General features: G+C 46.4%; 1 protein-coding gene across 1 annotated transcript in view; it reads left to right on the forward strand.

Annotated features, from left to right (window-relative positions):
- Cand1 (Cullin-associated and neddylation-dissociated 1) overlaps positions 1 to 14462 on the forward strand; it is a 76333-nt gene that overhangs the window by 52049 nt on the left and 9822 nt on the right. Inside the window, exons 13-15 of the mRNA XM_045743059.2 lie at positions 4194 to 4362; positions 9990 to 10126; positions 13238 to 13398. Coding sequence (XP_045599015.1) covers positions 4194 to 4362; positions 9990 to 10126; positions 13238 to 13398 — 467 coding nt within the window. The remainder of the gene's footprint in view (positions 1 to 4193; positions 4363 to 9989; positions 10127 to 13237; positions 13399 to 14462) is intronic.

A 14462-nucleotide genomic window follows, 5' to 3' on the forward strand; every position in this document is an offset into this window, starting at 1 on the left:
GAGCCTTGGCACCTTCCTGGGCCTTCGCTCGATGTGTTCACGGACGGGTCATCTCTCGGCTGTGGCTTTGTGACCAGTGCTCACCAGGTCAGCCGGGGATGGTGTGGTCTGTCCGTCCGTCGGGCTCACAGCACGGTTTGGGAGTTCGTGGCTGTCTGGTTTGTGCTTCGGAGGGGTTGGGTCACTCGGTGCTCTACCATTCGGCTCCATTCAGACTGTTCTCTGGCGGTTCTTTGCCGGACCCACAGGGTTTCTTTTAGGTGTTTGCCTTTGGGGTTGGTCCCTTCGAGTGGCTCGTTTGCTGGATTATCGGGGTTTGGCTAACTGTGAGGTTCATGTCCGAGGTGTGTCCTACATCCTGGCAGACAGCCTGTCTCGATTCATTCCTCTGTTAACGGATTGGCCAATCGGCGCCGACTCGTTTCATTGGCTTTGCCGGACGTATGGACTCCTGGCCATGGACGTCTTCGAGTCGGCATAGTCTAGGCATCGCCCATTCTATGTGGTGCTCTTACCCACTTGCGAGGCGTTCACAGTGGATGCCTTTTGGCAGGACTGGTTGAGGTGGGGGTACCCGTTCCTCTTCTCACGGTCCAGCTGTTGCTTCGGGTTCTGGCTCGGTTGGAGCCAATTCCCAAGAGAATAGTCCTCATGGTCCCTTGTTGGCCGGCCCAGCTTTATTTTCAGACGATGCTTGATAGGTGTCCGAACCCGGGGTGTTTTCCTGCGGCTCTGCCTCTTTCGGCAGGTCGGACCGGTCCTGTACGTGACTGGTTCGGCCTTCTCCTCGACTCTTCTCGTCTGTTTTTCTGATGTGGGTATCACCATCTCTGCAGTGATCAGGTGGTTTTGTTGATGGTATCCCACCTGCGAGCTTCGTCTCGGCGACAGTATGATGATCCTGGTGTTTCTATGAACCTTTTCCTTGCTCTCTATAGGTCGTCTTCTCTTTTGCATCGGGTTGTCTTGTCTTTTCTTGGGTTTTCAGCACTACAGTTATTTGATGTTTCTTACTGTCACCTCGTTTTGTGCGGCGCTGGCAGAGGCGCTCCGGTTTGCGTGCGTGCTCATGCGTTGCCTAAGCCATCCTGGTCCTTGATCAGGGTGTCCTCTTATCTTCTCCTCAGTTTGTGGTAGCCCCTTCGGTTCAGGTTTCTGCTCTTTGGTACTGGTGGTAGATTTGTACGTTGCAGCCTTTCTCCGTCCTTCTGGCGACGGTCGAGACGGCTGCTTACTGGGGAGGGGCCATTGGCTTATTGATGCTTGATTGGTTCGGCCATGGGTGCGTCCTGTGTTGTCCGGTTGCGCTTTTTTGCAGTTACCTGCGTACCGTGTCTGGGGATGTGTTTTGGGCTAATCGGATTCCCTGTTTCAGGGCTCGGGGCTCCCAGGTCGTCCGCAGAGTTTTTAGGTCTTCCAGCCTGCAGTCCATTCTTGCACCCGTGCTGTTCTGACGTTTGCAGCTTTCGCTGCTCTGTTGGTGACGTCTAGGGCTTAATTCAGGCGCGAGGATTTGAGGGTCGCACAGGTTCCTGGGCGCCTGTTCTTTATACGCGCATCTGCTCCTGTGCGTTCTTGTTGCCTTGGGTCGCAGGTTGCAGCCTGTTGCGGAGTTTGTGGCGGCCGCCTCCCGGGTCAGCCCTTTCTTTTTCTTCTCTTTAGGTATGAAGCTCCAGGGATCCGTAGGGGCTCCCCACAGAAAACCAGTGTTGAATGTAATGAAACGCCATTTTCTGGGTGAGCCCCGGAGACTTCCTGGCAACCCTCCCTCCCACCGGTCGGCGGTTTTTTCGCGTTGGTTGAAGCTTAGCTTCTGAACTGATGCTAGGCAGCCGGCACAGTGAGGTCCAGGGCTCCCCCTTCTCCTCTCGGGGAGGGGAGGGCTGCGTGGACGATCATCGTGGCAGTAAAGTGTGATGTTTGCTTGTTTCCTTCGGATTGTAGGGAGTTTCTACCTCTCTGTATGTTTTTTTGTTTTAGTTTTTTACTATGTGGGGTTTGTTTTGTTTTGCCTACCTTTCTGGGTGCCTAACCCCGGTCGATGTCAGATAAGGAAAACCCCAACCACAAAGGGGTTTTCCAGGGCCCATTGCTCCCTGAAACCTCTCTGAAGGAGCCAGGTTCTGGCGCTGGTCCCTGGTAGGTCTGAATTCGTTAGCTAATGTCCCGGTCTAATATAACATACATTAGCCAGATAAGCTCCAGGGAGCCTCCGGGGCTCACCCAGAAAATGGCGTTTCATTACATTCAACGCTGGTTTTTTCATTATTTCGTCTATTTTGAAGGATATGTACCATTAACCCTTACACTGCTCAGGGGTCCTTGGGACATTTATACCCCTGTGCGCATGAAATAAAAAAATTCAAAATTTTTTTTTCGTCTTCTAAACATGTTAATTTGTGTCCCCTGAGCACGGAAAAAATAAAAAAAAAATCGTAGGTGACATATTTTGGGCGCAATTGACCGAGGAAGTCTGGCAAAAAGTGGGCGTTGACAGAGCGGTCGTCAGACCCGGTCAGCGTCACCCGCGTTGACAGATGGGAGTTGCCACAAAGATATTATTACCCAATTGTTTCAATGTCTCCGATTGATTTTTTCTTAGTTTTTTTGCAGTAATATTATTCAATAGTGTGTATTGTAATATATTTATATAATAAAAGTGGTTAATAATCGCTATACTCAAAAGTATGATGTGCATATTAGTGATTCAATTATTATGTTTATAAAACTATAAACAAATAGTTTTGCTGCTATTACACTCTATACACAGGTTATATATAAGTATTGGCATGTTTTGGTCACCATAACGAACCACTTAGTTGGTATTGAGAGTCGAAAAGCAACTAGGAGTTACCGCCACACACCAGCCAGCCACTCGCTGCCACTCCCTCAACACACGCACTAAACTTTCTCCCCCAACAATACCAGTTGTGGTGTTATTACACTATATACAGACGTTATATATAAGTATGTGTATATTTTGTTCACCACAACTGTACAGCTAAGCTGATATAGTTAGTTCAGGCACTAAGAGTCGTCGCTATACACAGATGGCGGCTGGCGGCTCCCTCACTCATTCAAGGTCACACGCACTAAACTTTCTCCCCCAACAATACCAGTTGTGGTGTTATTACACTATATACAGACGTTATATATAAGTATGTATATATTTTGTTCACCACAACTGTACAGCTAAGCTGATATAGTTAGTTCAGGCACTAAGAGTCGTCGCTATACACAGATGGCGGCTGGCGGCTCCCTCACTCTTTCAAGGTCACACGCACTAAACTTTCTCCCCCAACAATACCTTTTGCAGTGTTATTACCCTATATACACATATTATATATAAATATCTACATGTTTTATGCACCGTAACTGTACACCTAAGCTTGTAGTGCGCCCAAAGAGCATAGTGGCCACCCTCTAAACAGCTAGACAAATCATGCAGACGACGTCACCTCCGTCACCCATATGGCTCCTCCCAGCATAATCCTTTTGCTGTTATTACACTAATACACACATTATATATAAGTATCTACATTTGTGTTCACCATAGAGAACCACTGACCTGGTATGGTGAATGCAAACAATAACAGGTGGCCACACAGTCAGTAAATGATGCTGTCTCCCTCCGTCTCTCAGCATCACTCCTCCCACAGCACTAATTATTACAACAATCCTGCTATTATCACAACCCTGGTTATTTATATCACAGTCATGGGTCATCTGTAATATTGTCATCGCTAAATAATAACAATTATATATTTATTTTGGCATTTTTCGGCGATGCTGTGGTCACAAGCTGAACATCAATGCTGTTCGCTCATGCTGCGTGCGCCGGCCTTGGTTGCTCCAACAGTACTGTGCCTCTCACACTTGAGAATATTGCCCACGATTTTTTTTTAAAATGGCATCTGTTTACAAGAGCCCTGAGGAAGCTACTGTGAACCCCGTGTAGCCGCGGGCCATTTGAATCAGGCCTGGCACCCTATGGCGTATATATACGCCATGCGCACCATGGGACATGTTACTCAGGGCGTATATATATACGCCATGCGCAGTTTAAGGGTTAAAGCAATACCCGGCTACCTGTGAAACTTTTTGTTATATATCTGGGTAGAATTGCATGAGGTCTTTTAGAAAATATCTTATGTAAATTTTAGAGATTAATCAGTTTTTAATGATATGTGCAGGTGCTGGTCGAGTTGCCGCCGTTAATCAACGAATCCGACCTTCACATCGCTCAACTATGCCTCACTCTCCTTACATCAACGGCCAAGCTACACAAATCCTCTCTAGCAAATTTCCTGCAGCTCATAATGCCTGATGTCATGGCTCTTGTCAGATCCCCACTTCTACAAGGTTAGCCCAAGTGGCCAGTTTAGTGTATTAGTAGTAGCTGTGTGACACTAGGTAAAACAAATGTAACATGAACTTTAGCCCATCCTCCCTCAAACCTTAAAATTCCAAGGTAAACTAATTTTTCTGTGGAGAGCCCCTTCGGATACCCGGAGCTATACTGGGCTGATGTGTATACTGTATATTAGACCGTGGCAACAGTCAGTCAATGGAGTTCTAGGCCAACCAGGGACCAGCGCCGGAACCTGGCACCCTCAGAGAGGCACGAGGAGCCATGGCCTATAGATCCTCATGAAATTGGAAGCAGTCTGTCTGCTATTCCAAAACAAACTACAGCTGGTTGAAAATTGCAAACCAAAAGCTGGACTAGCAAGCAGAACTCCCCAGTCGAAAACAAGCATGACGTCACCACAGCCACTGTCTGCACAACTCCCCCCTCCCCGGGAGGGGGAAGGGGAAGCCGTAGACCCCCTCGTGCTGGCTACCCAACTCCAGTTCAGAGGCTGTTGTGTTTGGTGGCGGTCGATCGACTCTGACTCCATCCTTTTGAGCAGTGCTGTTCATAGCATTGTTGTTGTTCTGTGTGGTGGTGTGCGAGCCAGGAGTACAACAAGAGTACTGGGGCTGCATGCACCTAGGGCCACGTTCCCAAGGTGCCCTGTAAGTACTGCCCTTGTGGTTTAGGTTTATCTTTCATAGGCTGTTTGGGAGGCTACCTACGTGTCGTTGTTTGGCTGCTCGGTGATTGCCTGCCCTTGGAGTTTTTCTTACTCCTTTTTTATCTTGGGTAGCTGGCTGGGGTGCAAGGTACTATGCAGCTGTCTGATATATGCACAGCGACCGGTTCTGATTCCCTGGAAATGTTATGCTTTTGTGGGGTTTTTCTTTTATTTTGTTTTGCTTGGTGAGGGTCTGGCTGGTGTGACTGTAGGACCACTTGTATGATTTTAGTGGCCCTCTGCTAGGTCCCCGTGATTACACACGTCACAGGGGCTCAGCTTTTAGTTTTTGCTTGGTAGCTCTGGGATAACTGGTTAGCAGTACCTCGCCTGGACTTCCCTTAGCAGTCAGCCTAAGGGGCCCTGGAATCCCCCATTGGGGCTCATTGGTCTGATGGAGGAGACCTCCGAGTCCCACCTCACTTCGTGCGAGTTTGAAGGTTGCTCTGTCCTCTTGTCTCAGGGTGACACTCACCATTTTTGCCTCCCAATATGCTGCCTGTTGGGTCAATGACACCTTTGACCTGGAGTTCTGTGAGTGGTGTTCCTTGCTTGTACTCCAATTCACCCAGTCCACTGATATTAATATTTGGCAGCTTCAGCATTGTATGGGCACTTTAGGTTGCTGCAACGAGCTAGGTTGATTGCCTTTCTGGATGCCCTGCAGCTGCCCCGCTTTGGTTATAGTGACCCAGACTTTAAGGGTTTTAGTCTTTTCGACTTAGGTTTCGTCTGAGCCCCTCAGTCCTTCCCCTGCTGTGGTTCATCCTCCCCCCCTCCCCCCTGCTCCCAGTCCTCAAACGTCTGAGGGTTTCGGAGTTGGGGCAGGGTTTTCTTGGTGAGACTCGGGCGGCTTTGGGGACTGCCTCTTCTAGATTGGCGGTAGAGGAATTTCGAGCCTGTCTCTCCTTCCGGGACTTTTGAATCACGCCAGCGGGGCTCCTTCATCCTTGCTTTTCTAGTGGACTCTGCTCTTTCTCCAGAGGCAGATGGGTTTGGAGGACGGCTTGTCTCCGGGTCCTGATGTGGAGGCTCCCTTACCGCTTGCGAGACCCAGATTACACCACGATAAGGGTTTTTCTTTTGAGTTTGACTCCTCTTTTCCTTACTGGGTGCATTACGAGGTGCCAGAGTCTTCCTGGCTGGCAGACTGCCATTTCTTTTCGTTGGGGTGTGTGGCATACATTCTGTCGGACCCGCACGCTGCATTGGCAGGAGTTGACTAAGGTCGTTCAGGTTTACCTGGGGACGAGTTTGAGCACCTCAATGGGTGCTTGTTCGTACCCCGTGCTTCCTCGTGATATCCGCCAGGTGCAGCGTCACGTGCAGGTTCCCTCCCTTTCCGCGTCCCTGGTGACCGAGGATTTGCACGCCTGGGGTCATTCGGCTTCAGTCTTGCGATTCTTTTCCCTCCTGGAGCTCTCTTCCGACTAGTTCGAGGAGGATGTGGAGGAGCTAGGTTCCGGACCTGCATCTGGTGTGCTTGCCTCGGCAGCTCGGGAGTTGGCTGCCTTGTGGAGGTTTTTTGAGCCAATTCTGAAGGAAGTGGTGTCTGTTCTTCGCTTCACGCCTCGCTTGTTGGCAGGCGGTGCTCATCCACTCTTTGGAATCCGCTTGGATCCTGGCACTTAAATTTTCACCCTCGTTTTGTCCATTGCTGTTTGCAGAGTCTGCAGTGGTGCATTTGCTGCAGGTGGCTTCGTCTAGTTGCTGGCCTTTTTCGAACTTGTTGATTCTCCTGGGGTGGTGGGCTGTGGTGGTCCTACCTGGGCTCGGGGTTCTTTCGGTCATCGTAAGCCAGATTTGACTCCTGCCCTGTTGACGTCTGGTTGATGAAGTGATTGCTCTGTGCTCTGAGCGTCGGTCAGATTCTCGTAAGGGTCGTTGGCCTTGTCAGGGAACCGGGGGAGGCTCGCGCTGTTTGCTCTCGTTTGGTCCACCAATTCCTGGGCATTTCGGGTCATTTCCTCCGGCCTGCGGTGGCATTGTGTGGCTCCTCTTTCTTCGGGGGGATTGGGGCTGATGGGGCAGGCCTCTTCCCATGCGCTCTGTCGGGTCATCCTGGACTGGGTTCATTTAGGTGTGGTCGAAACGACGACATCCCCCAGGTGGGTTTCCTGCCTGTTTCTAGTTCCGAAACGGGACTGTGCGGACCTTTGGTTTATTCTGGACTTGTCCCATCTGAACCCCTGGGCTTTTTGCCCCTCCTTTCATATGACCAATCTGTCCCAGGTCTGGCTGTTTTTAGAGTTGGGCACTTGGATGGTGTCCCTGTACCTCTGGGATGCATATTGGCATGTCCCGATTCATCTGGAGGTTCAGGGACTGGCTTGGTTTTGTTGTGGGGTGGCAGGCTTACCGCTTTTGTTGCCTTCCATTTGGCTTGAATCTGGCACCTCACGTGTTCAATTGCCTTACCCTGGTCGTGGTGGCCCGTTTGCGTCTGTTTGGGGTTCGGGTTCTTGCTTACCTCAATGACTGGCTGGTCTGAGCTTCTAGACAGTCCATGTGTCTGCTCACCAGAGATTTGGTTCATTCCCAGCTCGCTGGGTTTGGGTTCTTGGTGAACTGGAGGAAGTCCCATTTGGTTCTCTTTCAGGTTTGGACTTGGCTGGGTCTTGTGTGGGACTCTCGGACCACTTCCTTCTCTTTACCTCCCGCGGTGTTGCTCCGGCTGCAGTCCTGTCTTCGGCTGTTTTTAGAGTGCACCCGGGACACTCATCGGTTGTTCGAGTAGCTGTGCGGGAGTCTGAACATCGCCATGCCGGTTTACTCGTCATGCCGGATCTGGTTTGGGCAGCTGTTCTGGTTCCTTCAGGGACATCCCGTCCACTTCTCTTACGATCGCTGGGTTCGGACCCCTAGGACTTTACATCGGCTGTTGTGTCGCTGACTTCCTCTTCAGTTTTTTTTGGAGTTCTGTGCATAGGCACCTACCCGAGGCCTCGCTCGATGTGTTCATGGATGCCTCTTCTCTCGGCTGGGGCTTTGTGCCCAGTGCTCACCAGGCCAGCCAGGGTCGGTGGGGTTCATCCTTGCATCGGCCATCGCTGTTTACATTTTCCGGCAGGACTGGTCGAGGTGGGGTTATTTGTACCTCTTTCCCCCAGTTCAGCTGTTGCTAAAGTTCGGGCTCAGCTCGAGTCCTATTGGGGGAGGGTTCTCCTTCTGGCCCCATGGTGGCCTGCCCAGCCTTGGTTTCAGGTGCTGCTTGCTCGGTGTCTGACCCTGGTGCATTTTCCGTGGCTTCGCCTCTTTCAACAGATTGGACCAGTGAGGTTCCTTGCTTGTTTGATCTACTCTTCTTCACTTCGCGTCTGGAGTTTCTGACCCGGGTGTATCACCATCTGTGATAGTGATATGCGGGTGTATCTCCCTCTGTAAGACCAGGTGGCTTCTCTAATGGTGTCCCATCTGTGGAGGGACACCGCAGGTTTTCTCGGCGTCAGTATGAAGTCTCTTGGTGGCCTTTACGCCATTTTCTTTCCCTGCATTGGTTCTCTTTGATCTCGGATCGTGTTGTGTTGACTTTAATTTGTTGGCTCTTTCAGGACAGGCAACTTATGCCGAAATCTGTCGCCTCGTATCGTGCGGCGTTGGTGGAGCCACTCCAGCATGTGTTCAGAGTGGATGTCACTTAGGCTCCGTTTCACAAGCTTTCTCGTGCTCTTTTTCTACCTCCAGCCTGCTCATGCGCCGCTTGAGTCTTCCTGGTCTTTGGACCGGGTGCTTTATTTTCTCTCTTCCCCTCGGTTTGTAGTGGCCCCTTTTGTCCAAGACTTTCCTGAAAGCTTTGTTCTTGTTGGCTTTGGCTTCAGGGGATTGAGTTGGGTAGCTTCATGCTCTCCTCCAGCACAGAGGTTTTTACTCTTTTGATCCGGGTGGACATTTTCGTTTGTTTGCAGCCGTCTCCTCCTTTTCTGACGGAGAACAAGACGGTGGACTTTCGGAGGGGTCCGTGGGTTATTGTTGGTTGGTTAGTATGACCAAGGGTGCATCATGTGCTGTGTCCTGTTGCAGCTTTTCGCCATTATCCGCGCGCCTCAGCTTGTGTGTTCTGGGACGCGCTGTGGATTGAGCCGGTTTCTCTTGTTTCCAGTTCCAGGGTTTGGGTCTCTCAGGTCGTCCGCAGGGTTATCAGGTTTAGTCAGCATGAGGTCTACCCTCACACCCATGATGCTCATACGTTTGCAGCTTTGGCTGCTGTGTTTGGTAATATGTATTGGGTTGATATTCAGGCATGGTGGTTTTGGAGATCGAACAGGGTCCTGGCTGCCCGATATCTTGTTTGTGTGCCGGGCACTCGACGGTCTTGTGTCGCTTAGGGTCGGCGATTTCAGCTAGTTGTCTCGTCTTTGTTATGAGTTGTGCAGTGCAGCCGCCTCCCAGGTAAGTCCCTATTTTCCTGCTCTTTGGGTAGTTAGCTCCAGGGAGCCAACGGCACTCCCCGACAGAAAACCAGTGTTGAATGAAATGAAAGGCCATTTTCTGGATAGAGCCCCGGAGGCTTCCTGGCACCCTTCCTGCTTCCCGGTTGGCAGGTTTTGTTTCCATTTGTCAGCCTCCAAACTGACAGTCTAGCTGTTGTCTTGGTGGGCTGAGACGACCTCTCTCCCTCCTGGGTGGGGGTGGGGGTTTCGGCACGAACAAGTGGTACTCTGTGTAATAACGTGTTGCATGTTAACTTGTTTTTCTTTTGGGGAAGTTTCTAACCTTTGCCACATCTGATGCTCTTTTTCAGTCTTCTCTATCTGTCATACTATGATGCATAAGAATACATTGAATGAACAAAATGACATTACTTTCTCAAAGCAGATTGAATGTTTTGATATTTTTTTATCATGTTTTTATCAAAAAATATTTCAATTTTTTTTTATCATGTTAACTTATCACACTGTGATGTTATTTCAGGTGGAGCATTGAAAGCTATGCAAGATCTTTTTGAAGCGGTAGTGTGTGCGGGTGTTCAGGGTCTCGGCTACCAGGACATCCTCAACCACCTCCTTGCACCTCTCGTCTCCCCTCAGGCTGCAAATATTCACAAGCAGGTTGGAGAATGTTATTACAAATATTATTTGGGGCGATGAATATAAATATATGAATTGATGAATACACTATAGACCTTTTATAATTTTTTTAATTTTTGTGGTTAATTAATGTCATATTGGCACGATTGAATTTTAATTTATTAATGGATATATGAAGACAAGAATTTAGGTAAATGCAGAAGCTCATTGAAGGCAGCTCCTATTTATATCCGGCCAAACTCATTAATATATGTGTTTGCTATGCGCTACCACACTCATCCCAATTCTGGGATGAGTGTGGTAGCCTGGTCTTATTTTGCCGAAACGTGTCTGAAACAAGGTTAACCTGCCAACTTAAAAAAAGTGTGGTTAGTGTAATTATGATGAGTTCAGATTTTTTTTCCACGTTTGTGCATTTATTTTGGGCAAACTGTACTTGCTTGAGATCAAGTAAGCTTTCTAATAGTTTATGTCCATTTTCTGTTAGTCCAAGATAACACATCAGACTAGATAGACATAGGAACATAAGGTTACAAAGACAAAAGAACATAAGACTATGTAGACATAAGAACATAAGACTACGTAGACATAAGAACATAAGACTACGTAGACATAAGAACATAGACTACGTAGACATAAGAACATAGACTACGTAGACATAAGAACATAGACTACGTAGACATAAGAACATAGACTACGTAGACATAAGAACATAAGACTACGTAGACATAAGAACATAGACTACGTAGACATAAGAACATAGACTACGTAGACATAAGAACATAGACTACGTAGACATAAGAACATAGACTACGTAGACATAAGAACATAGACTACGTAGACATAAGAACATAAGACTACGTAGACATAAGAACATAAGACTACATAGACATAAGAACATAGACTACGTAGACATAAGAACATAAGGCTACGTAGACATAAGAACATAAGACTACATAGACATAAGAACATAGACTACGTAGACATAAGAACATAGACTACATAGACATAAGAACATAAGACTGCGTAGACATAAGAACATAAGACTACGTAGACATAAGAACATAAGACTACGTAGACATAAGAACATAAGACTACATAGACATAAGAACATAAGGCTACGTAGACATAAGAACATAAGACTACATAGACATAAGAACATAAGACTACATAGACATAAGAACATAAGACTACGTAGACATAAGAACATAGACTACGTAGACATAAGAACATAAGACTACGTAGACATAAGAACATAAGACTACGTAGACATAAGAACATAGACTACATAGACATAAGAACATAAGACTACGTAGACATAAGAACATAAGGCTACGTAGACATAAGAACATAAGACTACATAGACATAAGAACATAAGACTACGTAGACATAAGAACATAGACTACGTAGACATAAGAACATAGACTACATAGACATAAGAACATAAGACTACGTAGACATAAGAACATAAGACATAGGAGTCATCACAGCAGGCCATTTAACTCATCCTGAGCAGTGCTTATCTAGCTCTATCCCTCTCTTCCCTATGTTATTTTTTTTCAAAGCTAACTACAATTCATCAATGCAAGTGATTACATCCATTTGGGAAGAGAGTTGAATCTGTTAGTGATATTTGGGGGGGGGGAGCCTCTGCCTTATAGCAATTGTTATATGTTTTTGCTTAATCTTATAGTTTCAAGGCGCTGCCATCCATTTAAGGATCTTCATTATGTATTCCCCTATGCAATCCCAAACCGTTTCCTCGTATGGGAGGTTTCGTACACCAGGGTTCGGTCTGGTATTCATAAGTTTAATTTTCTCTCGGAAATTGATGTCCACTTTGTAAAACGATGAACAAAATTGAACGCAGTGGTGTAAGTGGGGCCTCGTGAAGACTAAATATAACTGGAGGACATTGTGCATTTATTGTTGACACTCACTTTCTCAACTCTGCACAAATCTGCCTTGTTTATGTGATAGTTGCTGCTACTGCCATTTCCCAAGCTCAGGATTTTACACTCATCAACATTGAACTACCTCTACCACTATTTCTATGCATTCTGCAGTGGTTTAGTTGTGCTTGAGATCCATTTTTTTTTTTTCGAGTTTACTATTTGCCCCACTTTTGTGTCATGTGAAAATCTGCTGACATTTCTGTTCTTGCCAACATCTAAGTCATTGACATATATTATGAAAAACATTGGGACCAAAATACCCTTGGTCCCAATGTTGACAAATAAACACCAGTAGTGACATGCTGCCACTTGTATCTTTTATCCAGACTTGATCCAATCAAGAACAGTGCCTCGAATGCCATGGGCCTCAGCCTTTCTGATCAGCCTAATGGGGTACAGAGCCTTACCAGGGTCAGGATAGTCTATATCATAATTGTTTTTGCTGTTGGTTGTTTGTGTGTCTCAAGGTGTTTTCTTATTGAATTTACAGGCTCAAATAACTTTCTTACTATCCACACCAGGCTCATTGGACAATAGCTCCTAGCAAGGGATGTCTCTCTCTTGAATATTAGGACCACTTTGGTCACTCCAGGAAGTAGGGACTACTCCGGTATTGACTGCTTATTACTGGTACACAAAATCTCTCTCTCTGCACTCTCAAGGTGCGTCTTAGCACCTCATCTCTTGTTCGGCAAAAATAGCTAGACTGTGGAATTCACTGCCGCAATATGCCTTCACAACTATGTTTGTCCTTTAGTGTTAAAGTAGTTTTATTTGCCTCTCCAGCTGATTTGTGTCAGTATTGGGGAGATGATTGACTATTAACGTATTTGCTTGTTTGTCCAATGTCTCTAGTCATAATATTGGTAATAAAAGATGAGTGTGATTAATAATAGTGTGTAGAGACATATAGTACAAGAGTGATTTTTACGTACTGTACTAGTTTTGAGTTGTGTACGAGTAGGAATTATAAGTTTTTTTTTTTTTTTTTTTTTTTTTTTCAAAACATTAGATACAAATCAGGTGTTACGTCTTGTGAATAACATAGAATGTGTCAATGTTTTTATTGATGTTCATTGTCAGTTATTTCAAATGAATAAACAGTTTTGAATTGGTCTAAATTTTGTGATAATACCTTCCAAGAAAGATTCACTGAAGTATGAGTAATTTCCTCAGGCATACCACTCAATGGCTAAGTGTGTGGCAGCTCTTACCCTCACGCACACTAGTGAAGCAGTCGGTGTCGTCGACAGATTCCTGATGGACGTCACGAATCCTCGGTCGCCGACAGTCCAGTCCTTCTCTCTTCTTGCCATTGGAGAAATTGGAAAACATATGTAAGTTTGTATCAAGAAGTTTAATCCTCACTATTTTTATGAAGCTTTGGAGTGGTAAGCAGGTTTAATATTGCACGTTGTCATAGTGCAATGACTGCCAATTTAAAAGAAAAAGTGTCATCCTGAAGTAAATGTCATCTACAGGACAAGATTATCGAGTCATGTTGTTTACCTTGGGACACTTGACTGTCTGCAAGCTTTGTGCACAGATGGGCTTCATGTTTCATGAGAGCACTGAGTCATGTTGTTTACCTTGGGACACTGGACTGTCTGCAAGCTTTGTGCACAGATGGGCTTCATGTTTCATGAGAGCACTGAGTCATGTTGTTTACCTTGGGACACTGGACTGTCTGCAAGCTTTGTGCACAGATGGGCTTCATGTTTCATGAGAGCACTGAGTCATGTTGTTTACCTTGGGACACTGGACTGTCTGCAAGCTTTGTGCACAGATGGGCTTCATGTTTCATGAGAGCACTGAGTCATGTTGTTTACCTTGGGACACTTGACTGTCTGCAAGCTTTGTGCACAGATGGGCTTCATGTTTCATGAGAGCACTGAGTCATGTTGTTTACCTTGGGACACTTGACTGTCTGCAAGCTTTGTGCACAGATGGGCTTCATGTTTCATGAGAGCACTGAGTCATGTTGTTTACCTTGGGACACTTGACTGTCTGCAAGCTTTGTGCACAGATGGGCTTCATGTTTCATGAGAGCACTGAGTCATGTTGTTTACCTTGGGACACTTGACTGTCTGCAAGCTTTGTGCACAGATGGGCTTCATGTTTCATGAGAGCACTGTTATTGACGCAATACTGAGATCACAGGAATTATATTTGGGCTGCATTAATAACTTTTTGTTTGTAGTGTAAAGAAAGGCATGTTAGAATTTGGTGGGAAGAAATGAAACCAACGGAGATTGTGGTGCGGCAGTGCATGCTTGTATATGACTGCAACATAAGAATTACAAAGCAAGAATTAGAGTAGTATAAATTTATAATCTGAAAATAATTTTTAGATCTTAGAAGGATTGAGTAAGAAAAGTATCATGGAGAGAGGTGATAAAAA

Source organism: Procambarus clarkii, chromosome 31, assembly GCF_040958095.1.
Source record: "Procambarus clarkii isolate CNS0578487 chromosome 31, FALCON_Pclarkii_2.0, whole genome shotgun sequence".
In the NCBI taxonomy this organism is placed as follows: domain Eukaryota; kingdom Metazoa; phylum Arthropoda; class Malacostraca; order Decapoda; family Cambaridae; genus Procambarus; species Procambarus clarkii.